This window comes from Scomber scombrus, chromosome 11 (genome assembly GCF_963691925.1).
Source record: "Scomber scombrus chromosome 11, fScoSco1.1, whole genome shotgun sequence".
NCBI classification, from domain to species: domain Eukaryota; kingdom Metazoa; phylum Chordata; class Actinopteri; order Scombriformes; family Scombridae; genus Scomber; species Scomber scombrus.
This window is the reverse complement of record NC_084980.1, coordinates 5,706,511-5,723,488: the sequence shown is the minus strand read 5'-3', so window position 1 is coordinate 5,723,488 and position 16,978 is coordinate 5,706,511. Positions and strand designations below refer to the sequence as shown.

The window sequence follows — 16,978 nt, the reverse complement described above, 5'->3', positions numbered from 1 at the left end:
TGAATTCATCATATTTATTAAAACTGGTTTGTCCCAATCTGGAAAAAAATAAACAAAAAAAAACTACACATAAAGAGGGAAAATAAGAATTGACAAACAACGAGGAGGGAGGGGGGGAGAGGGGGGTAAAAGCTTTATGTGAAGACATCATTTCTGCATGTCATTGACTCTTGTGCTTTGGCCTTTAAAAAAGGGAACTGCATCACACTAGTAGCGTTTGGCTGGATTATACCCTTCAGGAGCGACAGCTTAATTAAAAAAAAGGGTACAAGTTTTGATTTGACCTAAAACCATAAAGAGGTGTTCTATTGTAGCTGATATATCTTTACTGAAAAAGAAACAAAAATGCTTTCAAAAGTCTCTTGTTCCGTTTTGTGCCCAAGCAAGGTCCTCAGTTCATTTTGCTGTAAAATGACAGCACATCTCCTTCTATACCGATGTACTGGTCCAAAGTCTTTCTGCTGTGGATCATTAAAAATAAGACAGATTCCATTTATTCAGCTCTCCCGAAGGTGTCGGGCATCTGAGTTCAGCAGGCGGCCTGGCCTCTCCGTCCATCACATCAGACTGATTCTCAACCAAACAGAGGCTGAAGGTAGTTCTCATCACACTATGAAGATCCGTAGCGCCTTCAGACGAGCTCAAGCACCTGCACACAGAAAAAAAACATGTTGATGCTGCTTAGATGGATATTAAAAGTCCAAAAGTAAAGACTAAGTGAAGACACAAAGCTTCTGAAATATGAAAATATAATTAGTGTTTTTTGTACACACATCCAAAATTGACTGTTTCCATTGGAACTATGATCTGTGCAGAACCGCCAATAGCTCTGAAAGGCATCATTTGTAATATGAATGAGCCTTCACAGAAAAGTACGATAAAAGCTGACAAGCAGAAAAACACAGGCTTTTGCACTGGAACACAAAGTATTGGTTGATTGATTGAAACTAACTGGCCTTGTTTTTGATCATTTGTCATTTTGAGAGCAAAGTATGCCACATTCTAAGGTTTGCACCTTCCCAGATGTGACGATTTGTGTTTTTCAGTGTAAAAGCTGAATATGTGGGTTTAAGACTGTTGGTCAAACAAAATAAGACATTTCAATATGCCACGTTGAACTGTGGGAAATGTATTGAAGAAAAATAGATTATAATCAGCAGATTAACTGATATCATATATGGAATTGTTGGACACATTGTGGGGCAACAATACCAGAGGGGTGCAAATAAGAATTATTCTTTATTTTTGAGGAATCTTCTAAATATTTCTTGTTTCATAACTATTTAAAAAAAATAAAAAATACCCATTTTTATTTCAAATAGCCAAAAATGACATTAAAATTGCTAATTTGTTGAAGCAGCAGTCTGGAACCTAAATATATATTGTATATCATTACATAAGACAAAGAAAAGCAGAAAATATTCGCATTTTAGACACTTTCTGTTGGAAAAATGACTTTCAATAATTATTACAATATTGTAGCTCTAACTAGACAGGACTGTAGTTCACGACAGTAGTCTGGCACCTGAAGCAACAGGCATGTGGTTATTAGCATGTTTTTGTAAGTGTTGAAATACAAACCTTGATTGTTCCTTGACTGTTTGCAGCGATTAATACATTTGACTCCTGAAAAAAAAGAAAAGTATTATTAATAAAAGGTCAACACAGTGCAAGTGACTCATGGATATTTCATTACCTACAGGACAATATTAGAAAAAAATGTGAATGTGACAATAATCAAAATAGGAACCTATTATAAATCAATTGCTCAATTCCTTCTATTGAACTGATGGATAGTTTAGTAGATAGATTTAGTTTCTACCTATCACAACACTACTTAGGGTGAAGACACAGGCTCAAACACACTTTCAACTTGATAAGAGCTTGTGTGCATTATTCTGACATGTTTTTTTTCCTATGAGCAAAGAGCAATAACTTACCAGCTGGTCTAATATTGCAAACAATAAAATAATGAGATGAACTCACCCCATCAGGCATCGCCCTCCAGCAGACAGCACTGACAAACTCGTTGGTGTCGTCTTCCTTTTTGTCCTTATCCAGGACACTCTTCACTGTGTCGAACTTGAATGTTAAAAGTGTCTTGGAAAGTCCTTTGTAGTATAGGTACAGGGAATTGTTCTCACTGCCTGCACACACACACACACAAACACACAGGTGATGTATTATTGACATTAAGGAAAAGCTGCATTACACATTCATTTTCAAAAAAATCAATAAAACCGATTATTAAAAGTGTTGGCAACAAATTTCATTATCGATTAGTTGTGTAGTGTGATTAATGCGTCACTCACTATGTCGCGGAGCTGTTTACTTCACATGCTGAGCTGAGCGGAGCCAGTATTTATCTATTATTTTTTATCTGATTCATTAATTAATCGAAAAAATAATCGACCGATTACTCGATTATTAAAATAATCGTTAGTTGCAGCCTTATTTTCAACATGGCTGATATACTCTCAGTTTGATTCACAGTAAATGCTTACCACAGGCAACATAGTCTCCATTGGAGGCCAGACCCACAAAGTTCTTCTCGTTGATGTGACCCTTGAAGGAACGCAGGCAGTGAGGTTTGTTGACATTCCATAGCTTCAGCTGACTGTCTGTTGACCTGTCATATAAAGAGTTTTAACACAGAATGAGTCTAACATGTGAGGCATCAATTCTGAACCCCCGCCCCCTTCAATCTAAGCAGACTTACGCAGAAACGATTTCCTCTCCGTTGACAAACTTGGCGTACGACACAGCTTTTCGGTGGCCTTTGAACACCATGATCGGCTGTTTAGTGTTGCGTAGATCGTAGTAGTGAACACAATGGTCTGTGAGCAAGAGAAGAAGAAAAAAAACCGTCCTGAAGAAGTTGTTTGTTGTTTGGTTTGATTTCCTTTAGGGGTGTAATGACTTATTTCAGACCTTTTTTTTGTTTCTTTTTTGAGGGGGGAGTTCTGGGTTTTATTGAATAAAAGATATTATCAAGGAATATCAAGAACACTGAAGAAGACCATGAAGATAGATTGTAAAAAAATAAACACATATTTGCTGAGGACCAGTCTACTAAGTAAACAAAATTACCATATTTCCTCTAATAGTGTCCAGGGCCTTTATTTACCTCAACTTGCAGAGGGTACCAGGCCGGTTTATATTAGAGAGAGGCTTTTATTTCTAATTCCCTCCGTTTGTTTCATATTTTAGTATGGCATGCAACACTGGAGATGGAACCGAGTCATGGGACTGTGGATGTTTGTGTCATGGTTTCAGTCTCTGTATCAGAACAGTTCCATTTCTGGTGTTTTCCATAATTTCTTAACATGTCAGGTCATGTCAATGCCATACCCAGTAACCACGAGGCAGGTAGCCACAAGGAAATGGTGGTGTAATATCTTTGTTGACGCTTGCTAAAATATGTTTTTCTAACAAGTTATGTGCTGCTGGCTTGTAGTAGAGTAGGAGATTTACTCCTGACAGTAAACCAACAACTCTACGGTCAAGGAGGGGTTTCCTTTTCCAGGCTTAGTGGACTTGGACCTCAGAGACACAGAGAATGGGGTAAATAAGCCAGGGCAATTCACCGCTGGATAACACTGAGCTCTGTTCATCCAATGTTCGTCACTCTAAGGACTGTTTCTGTGTACAACAATTCAACAGTACTACAATCCTTATATCTCCTTTGGGAAAGTAATGAATGAAGATTTCAGAAGTTTGTCTGGACCACCGGAGTCTGTGTGACCACAGAAGAATTTAGAAGTCTACAAGGACAAATGCAATAGTGTGAGGTGTTTGTACCATGTCAGAGCACAACAATAATATGACACCACAGTAGGGGAAAACAAGTTTATCTGTCTGTGATGTTGTAGGGAGACGTCTGGCTTGCTTTTTATTTCATTATGGACTTGTAAACCTAGAAGTGTTTATAAAAAACCCCCACAAAAAACACCCTTGAACTGGATGTAAAGCCTGAGTCAAACTGTCAATGTGCATTTAAATCTGCTGATACACTGTGTTAAACAAAGAAGAAAAAAAATCCATCTTCCAGTAAAAACCTAAAACTAATTCTTATCTTACCTGCACAGCCAAAGGCCAGATGATACCTGGAGGTAGGACTGAACTTAACACAACAGACATTGGCCTTGGCCTCGATGCTGGCCACAGAGTTGTCAAGATTGGTTGACCATAACTTCACTGAAAAACAACAACAGGGGAACAATTCATGATGGGTGAAAAAAGGTTGTAAAAGAAGCTTGAAAGTGGGACGTGATTCGTGTCTGATAACCTGTCAGACAGACTTGGTTACCTTTAGCGTCATCAGAACCGGAGGCTAAGAGCTTAGGGTCCATCAGATTGAAGTCAACGCTCCAACACCTTTTTTCGTGTTCCTGAAAATAAAACGACAGAAATCTTTAAAAAGGTCACCATGGCAACATTGTTCCTGAATTGGATAGTTTAAACCAAGCCATCCATTTGGTCGAACATGGAATTGACCAGTATTGACAATGTTCTAGGACTTGGGTATCATACCTGGTAGACTTTGGATCTGTGGCCGGTGAACCCATCCCACAGGATGACAGTGCCCTCGTAGTCACTGCTGGCCAGAAGGTTCTTGTGATAACTGCTCCAGCTGATACAGCTATGAAAAAATAAAGTTGGGATTAGAGCATTGAACTTCACCCCTCCTCACATTCTTAAAAACATCATTAGTTAGTTACTTACCTGATTTTGGAATTGCAGGTCATTTCATTGACAGGATAATGAATGTCCACTGCATCCTGGATAACGGTGCCGTACTCAAACACCTTGATCTTCTTGGTCACACCAGCGATGGCAAAGTAGTCACAGTCACGGTCAAACTCAATACTGAAACACAGGTTAGAACACAGTCACTGACAGTAGAATGATCAAATCACTCTGGAATCAACATGTCTATGCATTTTCCAAAGTTTATAATAGATAACACAGTATTGTGATAAAAATGTTGTGCTATTGAAAAGAAAAGAAAAGAAAGTAAAATACATTTGAAACTACCATTGAGCTAGGGACATTTTTAATCACAGATTGTTCATTGCTTAAGACAGTATGTATACTTAAGAAAGTATGAATTTAGACTTTGATCTGACCGGTTTTATTCAACAAGTCACACAATTCTGTTCAATTATTTCAGGAGAACATCATTTCTATAATTTCACCATGCGACTAACACAGGCTTGTTCAGAATCTTGTTTGTGACACACTTAGTCATTAAAGATTGAAGCTGCCAGGTGTATCAGACCATGCTTTGCCTCATCATACCTGGAGACAATACTGGAGCCGTTGTAAAGGTCACTAGCGTAGGAGAGGGTGGCCAGCGGCCGCACAGAGTTGTAGCGGGTGAACTTGGAGAGACACTCCATGAAATCATCCAGCTGGTTTAAGTTCCTGCCTTCATCTAAAAAGAAAACAACAGACATGCACTGTAAATCCTGCTATTAAACATCTATTCAATACATTCTCATTTTAACATCAAGCTCAATCAGGCAGCTATAATCCAGTTTTTCCAATGATGTACAGCATCAGAACAAAAGATATTTATCTGACTACAGATGCTGGTAGTCTGGTTGCTGTTGTACTATGAAAAGAACACTGATGGCGTTAACTGCAGGATTACTACCTGTGATGCGTGACATTTTATTGGAGAAGTAGCATTGCTCCAGGTCGTCAAAATGAGCCGTCAGCCGTTTCCTCCTTGACGCCAGAGTGCTGTTGTACCAGGTCTGTCTTTTTCCCTGTTTGACAGAGCAGTCGAGTTAGGTTTCTAAAAGTCCATCAGTCATACCAACATTTACACTGTAAGAAGAACTTATAATATAAAAAGAGATTTTAACACATTTTTCTGAGTATATGGGTCCTGATTTTAACGTTATTCATTCCATGCCAAAAACTTCACTACATATTTGTTTTAAGAAGAATTTCATATTGCAACACATTTGTATCTCTTTTTTAAAATAATCTGTGGAATCATTTTAGGGACTAAAAAAACAACTTCAATCAAGCAAGATCATGATGAAAAGAACAGGAATGACTTTCAAACAAGGTTGCAAATGAGTAAAAACAGCAGCTGTGTTTATTTATGTGTTTATGACTGACCGGGGCTGTTCCACCAAATCCTGGAGGCTGACTGTAGTCTGGTGGCTCCATAATACTACTACAGCTACTCAACAAACAAACAAACACACACAAACACACACACACACACAGTTGCTTGTAAGTACATGAGATTTGATAGTTTAGCTATAATAAATATAATTATAGATACATAAAAATGAGGAGAGCAGAATGTACAGCTTAATAAACATACAGAAAACTGCTGTTGTCATTCAGGATAAAAAGCAAAACATTTCAATCAAGGAAGTGCAGATCTGTGCTGGGAATTAGTTTCTATTTTTGAAATAACTAATTAAATTAAATTTAAAAAGGCAGAATGATGTTTGTACAGTCATGCATGATAAAGATAATTAGTCAAAGGTCGTTTGTACCTGGGTGCTGGTGAGGGAGCCTCGACATTAGGCACGGTACACTCTGCTTCCATCATTGGAGAGTACAGCCCGCTCATTTCCTGGAAAAACACACACACGCAAATAACATGTTTGGCTCTCGAGATGAAGAGAAGGTTTCTGTTTTATCCTTTGGCGATTTAACACATGTTCATAGTCATGCTGCAGCACAGCTCCTCTACCTTTCCCAATGAGAACACACTGAATTCAAAGTTTGGTAACGCGTCTTTCGATTAGAAGGTGAGTTACTGTTGCTTTACCTCGACACGCTTAATGTCCTCTTCGAGAAAGTTGAGTTCTTTCTGTAGTTGCTCCAATTGCTGTTGACAGAAACAGAAACGCACATAAATATAACCACATTTTTTGACTTTTTTTAAAAAACGTTCTTATATTTGTACAACATTGAAGCAGCACTGTATGGATCATTTGAAAATTGTATAGAAATAAGAGCACCTCTCTCTTGTTTCTCCTGGCTTCTTTAAGAAACTCCATGAGAATCTGTCTCTGAGCTGCTTGGGATTCCTGGTGGAGAGATTGACATCGTACATGATCTCACACAACTACAAGTAAAGCTGCACATTATCTTTGCTTATCTGCTGAGAAGATCATAAAAATATTATAAAAATGTTAAGCCCCTCGATGGGAAACACATGACAAACAGCACACATTCTTATATTCCCATTGACTATACTTCCACTCAGACTAAAACCATGTTGTGCAGAAAAAGAACGAGAACATTTGGAGTCATCACAAAAATGTAATATATTCGGGCACATGAAAATCAACTGACACCTGAGAATACCCATCTCAGTGCTCTGCTACTCAAAACCAGGCACAGATCATTGTATGATAATTCAAGCTCAACTACAGGAAACAATCCCAAACCCAAGTGTTTATAGGGTGTTAGGAGTCTAATGTTGACATCTGTGGCCAGAGGTTTCTCATGCTTCAAATGCCTAGAATAGCAAAATTTACCAAGGGCAGGAAGTAAAGTCAAATTTTGGATTAATGGTCATATTTGGCGGTTTAAGCTAATACAAACAGCAGGGGAAGTAAGCTACGACAACAACTTAAGACATATTATCTTTTAATAGCTTGGAAACCCACCGCACAACTTCAAAAATGTGTAACATTTGTAGAAAACACATGAGGAATACAGTCCAATACTTCCAAAGAAGGTCTGCTGAAAGACACACACAAACTGCTGATTCTGTCTGTGTATCTAATTATATGTGAGAATGCTGACACTGTCAAAAAAAAAGAAAAAGAAAAAAAGAAGACTGACTGCTTTTTAAAGTTGCAACCTCTTTAAAAACAAACAAAACAAAAAAACGTCAAACCAATTTTTTACCTCTAAATAAAGACATGCATTCTGGGATACTTTGCTGTCCCCATTTCAAAACGACCAATGTTGTAAGTCCGTCACTCAGTCACTCAGTAACTCAGACACTCAGTCAGTCAGTCGATGACTCAATGATGGACACACATTGGGGTTTTGGTAGAGCTGGCGCTGCTGTTGCGGTCCAGCCAAAAATATTAAAAGCAGCTGAAGTGAATTCAGTGAATGAGCCAGATGAACTATTTCAGCAGGAAGATAAACACAGACTATTTTCATCTGAATCACAATCACCACGCTCCAAAAATCACACGACTATCAGAGGATCAGTAAAGCAGTAGATAGTGTGGTCAGTTAAGGCTGTGTGATATTAAATATAAAATATATATGTATACACACACACATATATATATAAATATATATATAAATATAAATAAAACTATTTATTCATTGTATTAATATCATCACATCTCCTCTTGGTTGTTTTATCATTTTTTTCCTTTTAATATCCCATCTTACACTTTTGGTTTTCCATTATTTTATTTTATTATTTATCTATTATATTTGATCATTTATCTGTTTATCTTTTATTTGATTTTTTTCTGGCAAAGCTGAATTTGTACATTTTTATCGTACCTCTGCTGTTAGAGATTCATGAGAATTCTGACAGTGTTTCCTCCCTTCCTGTTTTTGTTGAGTCATAATTTATAACACGGTTATTTATTTTGTGTGTGTGTGTGTGTGTGTGTGTGTGTGGGGGGGGATCGGGGTGGTGTTTTGGGTGTGGGGGTATGGAGTGTTTTTAATGAATCAAGTACTTTGTGTTACATTGCTATGTATGAAAAGTGCTACACAAATAAAGTGTGATTGAGACGTGCTGTATCAGGATAGGTATTATTATCAGGATATGAGATTTTGGTCAATCTGTGGTCAATCAGAAATGTAACCTGACTTCTGGGCATGAATACAAAAGGCAGAAATGTGCAGAATCTGCTGTTGGAAGCAGCAAAACAACAGCTGATAAGACAAATATTGGCAGTTGAGAAAATATTGATAGAGTCATTTATGTTCCAACTGGTATGAGAAAACTGAGTGACTGAATATGAGTTTCTAGTGATTCTCTCACTTCACAGCATTGGAAGGATGAACTGCACATGGGGGACAATTAGGAATGAATCAAGTATCAGACTGAGAAGCACAATCAATAATGGCACCGGTATCAATAAAATCTTATCAATTCACCTCCCTAGGGACAATACAGTCAGATCAAATAAAGCAGCACTTTATCATTACAGCACATCTGTATGCTACTCTCCTCCTGAAGAAGAAATTGTGCTGCTGTTGTGGTGTTCCAGGACACAAGCCTAAAACGTTTTGTTTTTATGCTCCTGCTTCACCCAAACTGTTGAGGTAGCAGCTCTGACGTTGGAGCAGCTGCTGTTGCTCTGAGGATGAAAATAAGACCTCCATCTATAAACTGTGGTCTGAAACCATCCAGTGGAAAGCCATCAATGTTTCCCTAATAAACACCTTTTTTTTCCTTTATGCTCATGCGCTTTCCAAAACTAAAGCTCCAGATGAGATTTTGTGTTTCTTGAACACACACTTTGGAGTCAGGTTTAGATTACAAGACAAGGTTTGTGAGTTAATGAGCCTCATTTACTAATATGTGGTGTAATATGTGTTTTTACTTTGCGCACAAAATAAGTGCACGCTCAAGGTTACCATTGGATTCATGACACGTGCGCACCGGACAATGTTGTTCTTAGTTAGTGAATTAGAATCCTGTTATCAGTAATTAGCACACTAACACGCTCCCATTTCTCTATGTAAGGCAAGCTCTGTTGGAGCAGTGCAATAGTGGAGAAAACTGTCACTCACTGCAGAGACAGCTTGAGTCTGTTGATACTTTTAAGATACATCTAAAGACTCACTTTTATTCTTTGGCTTTTAACTCTGTTTTATTTATTATCGATCTCTTTGGGTTTGAAATATGTTCTATTTTTATTTTTGCTCCTTCTATGTTTGTATGTGTGTACATATGCCTGCCTTTGTGAAGCACTTTGGTGCAAAATCTGTTTGCTTTTTAAAGTACTATAGAAATAAAATAACTTGAAACTCAAAGAGGACATTATGGTAAAAATGCAAAAAAACTTTACTGCTGGTGAAATTTAGAAGCCAGAAAAGGCAGAATGAGCTGCTGAACATGTCACTGACAGTCTTATATACAGCCTGCATACGAGCTGCACCACCAACACAGTACGGCTGTAACTAAATTAAAAGTTGGTATGTGTGGAACTGATCTAAATAAATCTTCACTTCTGTGCCAGGTGCACATCGTGTTTCATCTGTGCCCACAACAGGCCATTAACCAGCTGTATATATCACGGCCTCATCTGATCACACATTCATATATGGACATTTTGTCTATATACAAAGTTATTGTTAAGTGGGAACAGCGCAATTTTAATATATTAATAATGTCATTACATTTATGATGATGTTTATGGATTACAACATCTATATAAATAAATTGTGTATTATTAGGAATTTCAAAAGTAGGATTTTAAAGCTTTATGTGTACTATCACTATAAGAGAGTGCTGAAGGGACACATTCTAAGTCAACAGGATAGACTGTAGTGTCCACTTCTCTTTTCTTGTGAGCGGTTTTCATTACACGCAGCTGGTCAAAAACAAGAAAATAAAGGGTGTTTTATACTTTCAGAGTAGGCTTTTTACTATGAGTGTAATCCATGAAACACGCAGTGTGTGTGTGTGTGTGTGTATGTGTGTGTGTGTGTAAGTATTACAGAACAACAACATTCAACTCGTGACTCTTTCAACACATTCTGAAAAACAGGACACTGCATGTATAATATGGTACAACTGCTAATCCAAGATATAGCATTGCTCACTGAATCAGCTGGGAGAGCAACTGATAAACCTCCTCAGACTGTAGAACTGCTAGTATAATAACTCCCATAATTATACCTACAGAGTGATGTAAAAACATTCACATTTCTATAGAAATCCCTTCTCATCCTTTCAAAATAAAAGTGGAGGTTTACAAAAATGTGTTCATGATTTTAATATTTGATAATAATGAACATATTCTCATTTCTTATTGTGTAGATAAGTAATCAAAGCATTCCTGATGTCAGTTCTAACCTCTGATTTAGTGTCCATGGCATCTACACTACTTTCATGATTAGTTAGTGTCTGAAATGTTGATTTGCTGCTCAGTGAACTGTTTAGTGTTTATTATAGAGCAGCCATGTGCAAACTCTTCCACAAAGGGCTGTGTGCCTGCAGGTGTTTGTTTCAACCAATCAAGAGCACACATGATTTGACCAGTCAACTGTCTGAAGACTGCGCTCAGTTGATTAAATGAGTGAAGCCTGGTGTGCTCCTGATTGGTTGGAATGAAAACCTGCAGCCACATGAACCCTTTAAGAAGTAGTTTGCACATCCCTGTTATGAAGGGAGTGGTGAAGGAGTGAATAAAGGGGTGACTTGAGACACAGTCATGGTCACTTCATCATATTCCCTTTGACATTTTTTACACCAGTTAGTCTATGTGTGAATCTTGGATTTGTGAACCCTTACATACTGTTCATATTCACATTCATAAATTCCCCATCAGTCATTAATAAATGTTTGATTAATTCTGTTAGTTGTCCGTGAGCAAACATTGTGTTTCTGTGTATTTTGTTTATTTATGGGGGGAAAAGACATTCACAATCACTATTTTATGGTCTAGGAGAACATTTGCATGTGTAAAAATGTGTATCACCAGCACAAAATTTAATAAAAAGATGTTTAAGCCTGAGACTTTGTGACTTTTCCTACAGTGGCCTAGAATGTCCAAAATTATGAACTTTAGTGCAGCTGGTATACATTTTTGCACACAGAGGGTGTTAAAGGTTATCATGAAGCCTGCTGCTCAAATGTTGTTGCATCCTTCGCTTTCAGTAAATTAACTAATGATTATGGCTGTTATGTGTGAAGGAAATCTTATATCTAATCTGTTTTTCTGATGTAGTATGGACAAATCGTGAAGACAATGTACTCTGACTGAATGTGTGTTTGAATGAACTGTCTGGGTAAATAGCGCTGAACTCGGCGCGCAGGTGGTCGAGTGGTTAGAGCACATGCCATATACGCAGCCGACCCCGGTTCGAATCTCGATCGGAGGTCCTTTGCTGCATGTCACACCCCCCTCTCTCTCCTGTTTGTCTACTGATAAATAAAAAGGCGTCTATGCCAACAAAATCTTAAAAATAAATAAATAGCGCTGAACTCAATGACTAGTCATAAACACACTGAATGTTATGGAACATGGGACAGTAGATGAAGTTTGAACTGTTTGTCTGTAGTATATCTCAGGACAGACATTGATTGCTTATGTTACCATCTCTGTCATTAGTATATTTAAAGGCCAGTCTCACAGTCAACAGGTGTCCAGAATCTTGACGCCATCTAGGCTGAGAGAGGCTGCACCTTATTCGGCCGAATAGCGAGACTGTCTCTGTTTGTTGACTTCTGTTGTTGTTTCAAATTGACTTGATACACTGTAATAAATTCTTTCAATTTATGATTGGGCTCAGTGTTATTAATGATTCTGCAATTCTTATTCCACACCACAGAGCAGTAGTAAAGTAAAGTCTTTTTGCCACCACATTATGTTCTTATTTTAGATAACATAAGATCATAATATAGTGTGATTGTGAGTGTATTTTCACTATAATGGTGTCAAATCTAATGAAAACATGAACACAATATACATTGGTGATTCAAACTTTGGTATAGGCACTAATTATAAAGGAATACTTAAGCTGGGTCAGAATATCAACAGTATGTAAGGGTTAACATAAAAAATAACTGCTTGTGAGTCATCTGTGCCTCATTATAACTTTATACCTTTCATCGTAGAGTACTGCTCAAACCAGTGTGAGTTTTTAACGGCCAAAATGAAAGAAACGTTTGGAAGAGAATGAAGAGAAGAGGATGAAAAGCACATCTTTTACTCACCGCCTCCAGCTGCTTTTTCTTCTGAACGAGCAGCTCAAGCATCAGATTGACGTTGGCCAGGTCCAGGTTCTCTTGGTCAGGACTCAACACGTCCTGGAAGACCTGCCACCTGGACCCGTTCTGCAGGGTCACAGACACTGATTAGTAACCACTTCAACTTTCCTAAAAATCAGTGTGTGTGAGAGAGAGAAACAAACAATTATGTGTGTTATACACTTACAGGATGATCTAATTTTAGCCTCTTCTCGTCCGACCTCTGTTTCTGTTTAAGGATCAGTTCGTTCACTGGGAAATGGTGAGATCAGGAGGGGTAGGTGGTGAGAGAGGGAAAAACTCAATAAGTAAATGACAGAAACAAAACCAGAGTGTGACTTAAACAACAGAGGAGCAGCTGTGAAACTTTGAGTGAGCTAGTTTGGTTGCTTCATGATAGACTGTGATTAAACGGACACACAGGTCACTTTCATAGCAGTTTTTTCAGTATCACTGGAATCTGTCCTGTGCAGCATGTGATAACATAAACTGAGCCATTTATACATAAACATCATGTGTTTATATATAACATGTTCTTTTTTTCTAGATTTTTTAAAATCTTAACTCAGTGGATTACTTTTTAATCCACTTAGAGTCCAGTTAATACTTTTATAAATTTAGTGAGCTTCACTTCAAAAGCAGTATCATGTGTAAAACCTCTTCAATGACATGAAGTGTTTGACCAAATCGCTGTCACTGACAATATTAAATCATGGGTGATGATCACACCTAGCGTCTCCAGTGACCACTTGTGATCAAGGTGTCATTTCCCCTGCTCTACATGCAAATCAATCATGTATGGTTTCCGTTTTCAAAGAACAAATATGTTGTTGTTTTTTTTTTAAGTGGCAGGAGGCAGTGAGGCCCTTCCTGCGTCTAGTCTACCCAAAACTAAAAGAAAAAAGAAGAAGCCTGTAAAGACCAAAAACAAAACTCTTCAGCTTGATTGGAAATCAGACAGCGTGTTTTGTGTGTACTCCGTCCACAAGAATCCAGTTTGCCTGTTGTTGTGACTACTTCTTGTTTTGCACATTAATACGACGCCACTGGCACGTGACAGAGTGCATACTTCACTTAGGCGGAGGACATCGGTAGACCTTCAGTGTGGCCCAAGGACACACTGCAGAAACTATGAGGCCATATGCAGGCAAGAATGTGGTCTGAGTGATCGGATCTCAATGCGTCTCAGGTGCATTCACACCTGTCCATTTGTGATCAGATGCATTTTACTGCCAGGTGTAAACAGGGTCATGATTCCATTTCACTAAATATTAATATACTAAATTTCCCTCTCACTTTATCATAGTAGCAAACATAAAAATGTCATATTAATTAATTTATTTAAATTTTTGATTCTAAAAATGTAGGACAGTGAATGTGCACCAAGGCAAATAACAGGCAATTATATAATATGTTTATGGGACCAGCACTGTAAAAACTCTTTCATTTCAACCGTTTTCTGATCATCTGGAAAATAACAAATACCCACTTCAGCCTTTTAAACACCTACCAAGAAAGTTTGGGTAAAGCTGATCCACATTATCGACGATATAATTACACTTGGGACACCTGTTGCTATCCTCCAGACTCTGGCGAATACACTTGAAGCTGCGGGAGAAGAAGGGTTTGTGTTAAAATACACCGATTTCAGGGAGCATTTCATCCTTTCCTTACAGTATTTCAGTGTGTTTGACACCTGGACTCTAGCATGTACCCATCGACACAAACCCACTTTACTTACATGACCATGCCTGTTAAATACTCATATTTTGCAAAGAGTAAAACATGATGTAAAGACTGGCTTATATGTTATAGAGGGGCCATACATAATGCAGGGTTCCCACACATTTTTACCAATGCATTTTCAAAACTTTTCCATAACTATTCCATAATATTTTACCCAATTTCCATGACTTTTAATTTAAGTAGTTTAACAAAGGGTCCTCCCCCAGAACATTTTTAATAGAGTAGATGTCATTTCCTGTATCCTGGTGCCTTTGAACAGGTGGTTTGACACTTTGCTCTCATTAAATGATGATGCATTTTAATAATTACATCCAGAGGAAGCGTTTGGCCGCAGATCACATATTAGAAGATATCAAAAAGCTAAAAGTATAGAAGTTGATGATCAGTATATTCATATTAAATGAATCAACTGATTTTTGACATGGGAGAACTGGACGCTGAAGTTCATGCAACCTGTCTTATATCCATTATCTTTGACATCAGATCGAGCCATCCTTAATTCAAAAGTTTTCCAAAACATTCACCTGATTCCAAACCATTTCAAGGCCCATTTTCTAATTTCCTAACTTTTCCATGAATTTCAAGACCGTGGGAACCCTGATAAGGCTTTTTGCTGAGGTGTAGAGGAACCAGTAGGTGTATTTAAGAAGTTGAGGAAACTGCTAAAAGGGAGGTGAAATTCTGTTTATGACTATGTTAAAAGTTAAATATGAGGGAGAAGTTTTCTACAGCAAAGTGTGTTACATTTCCAGTGTAAACAACTACAACAACACTTACCAGAAACTGTGCCCACACTTAGTCATGTGCGCCTCTTCTATCATTTCGAAACAAATGGGACTGAAAAAAAGCAAAAACAAACAAACAAACAGAACAGTGTCAAAAAAAATCAGCTTTCAAACTTGTTCAGCAGCTACAATACAACCTAACAGCTAAATGTAAGCTACACTTTTACACAATAAAACTAACCAGACAAAATCGTTGCTTTTATCTTCGTACGAATTTAAGAGGCCGTTGTAAAGGGGGGCTTGGTGGAGGGACTTCTTCCTGCTCCCAGAGGACGCAGAGGGTCGGCTCAGCGAAGCGAAGCCTCCCCGGGACGACGGCACGGCGGCCAAAGTTGGCACCGACACGCCACCCTCGCCGCCGGTTCCTGTCGAGGTCCGGGAGGGCACAACATTTCCAGCACTGTTACCATTACTTGTGACTGCGCTGCTGCTCCCACCGACACCGGTCGTGTTCCCGGTGCCTCCTCCTGTGCTGCTGCTGCTACTTGTGCTGGGCACGGAACTCGCCCCGCCGGCACCCTGCTGTGACCGGTTGCTTGACATCATACAAGACCGACTAGAAACTCCCCAAAATCCGCTGCGTTGCTGTTCAAAGCATTCGGACGGCGTTGCTTATTTGGCTACTTTAGCAGGCAGGCTAGCTAGTCGACTTGCTTATGTGCTAGCATCCTGGGAGAAAGCAGCAGTGTGACCAAACACTCAGCGTTTTTTAAAGTCACCCGTCGGTGTCTGCCTCGCTTCTGTCACTGACGGGGCTATGTAAAAACTACAGTAGTATAAAAGGGGAAAAGACACGGACATTGAAACGGCCAGTAAGAAAACACAACTGCGTTGTCCAGGAGATTAGCCGGCTAGCAACTGTTAGCTACGAAGTGGAATCTCTTCAGTTTCCTCGATTACCCAGGTAGCCAGTGTCCGCCAGCTTTCACACAGCGCCCTCTAGTGTGCAGGAGTGCAACCGCGCCCATAGAAATGTCCACACAGCGGTCACTGTGGTTAAATCAGTGGCTCACAAGCTGGGGTTCGGGGCCCCCGCAAAGGGTCGCTGGATAAATCTAAGTGGTCACGAGATGATTGTGCAGGATAGAACAACAAACAAATAAATAAAAACATTTTAGACACACATAATATATATTTTTGTTTGAAACTTTCCACTTTTTTTATTTTATTTAATTTTTTTAATTTAAATATAAATTACTAAATTCCTCCCTCAAGCCTTTAAGATAAGATGTATCTTCAATCCCCCTTGGGAGAAATTCAAATTGACACAGCAGCACAGTGGAAAAAATTCGAAGCATAAGGGTGAAAGTGTACTAAAAATAGGACCAACAATAAATAAGACAAAATAGGATGAAATAAATAAAATACTATATACAGTAAACTGGATCTTTGTGTAAATAAATAAATAAAATGTGAATGTACCTGAGATTTTCATAGAGAATATACTCTCATACAGATAAAAATGAATGAGCAATGTGCAGAAAATCTGATATATATACATGTG

General features: G+C 38.4%; 1 protein-coding gene across 1 annotated transcript; it reads right to left on the bottom strand.

The window, feature by feature from the left end:
* On the bottom strand, positions 1–16,249 carry cop1 (COP1 E3 ubiquitin ligase). Its single transcript, XM_062428825.1, has 20 exons — positions 15,656–16,249; positions 15,467–15,526; positions 14,454–14,551; positions 13,131–13,195; positions 12,911–13,030; positions 6,996–7,064; positions 6,803–6,862; positions 6,525–6,604; positions 6,136–6,199; positions 5,660–5,774; positions 5,302–5,437; positions 4,726–4,869; positions 4,534–4,642; positions 4,310–4,391; positions 4,081–4,197; positions 2,720–2,837; positions 2,505–2,629; positions 1,987–2,147; positions 1,582–1,626; positions 1–649 (listed from the first exon to the last, which is right to left on the bottom strand). Exons 1-20 carry the CDS (start codon positions 16,018–16,020, stop codon positions 632–634), a joined length of 2,151 nt encoding a protein of 716 aa, XP_062284809.1. The 5' UTR covers positions 16,021–16,249; the 3' UTR covers positions 1–631.
* Between the last annotated feature and the right edge of the window lie 729 nt (positions 16,250–16,978).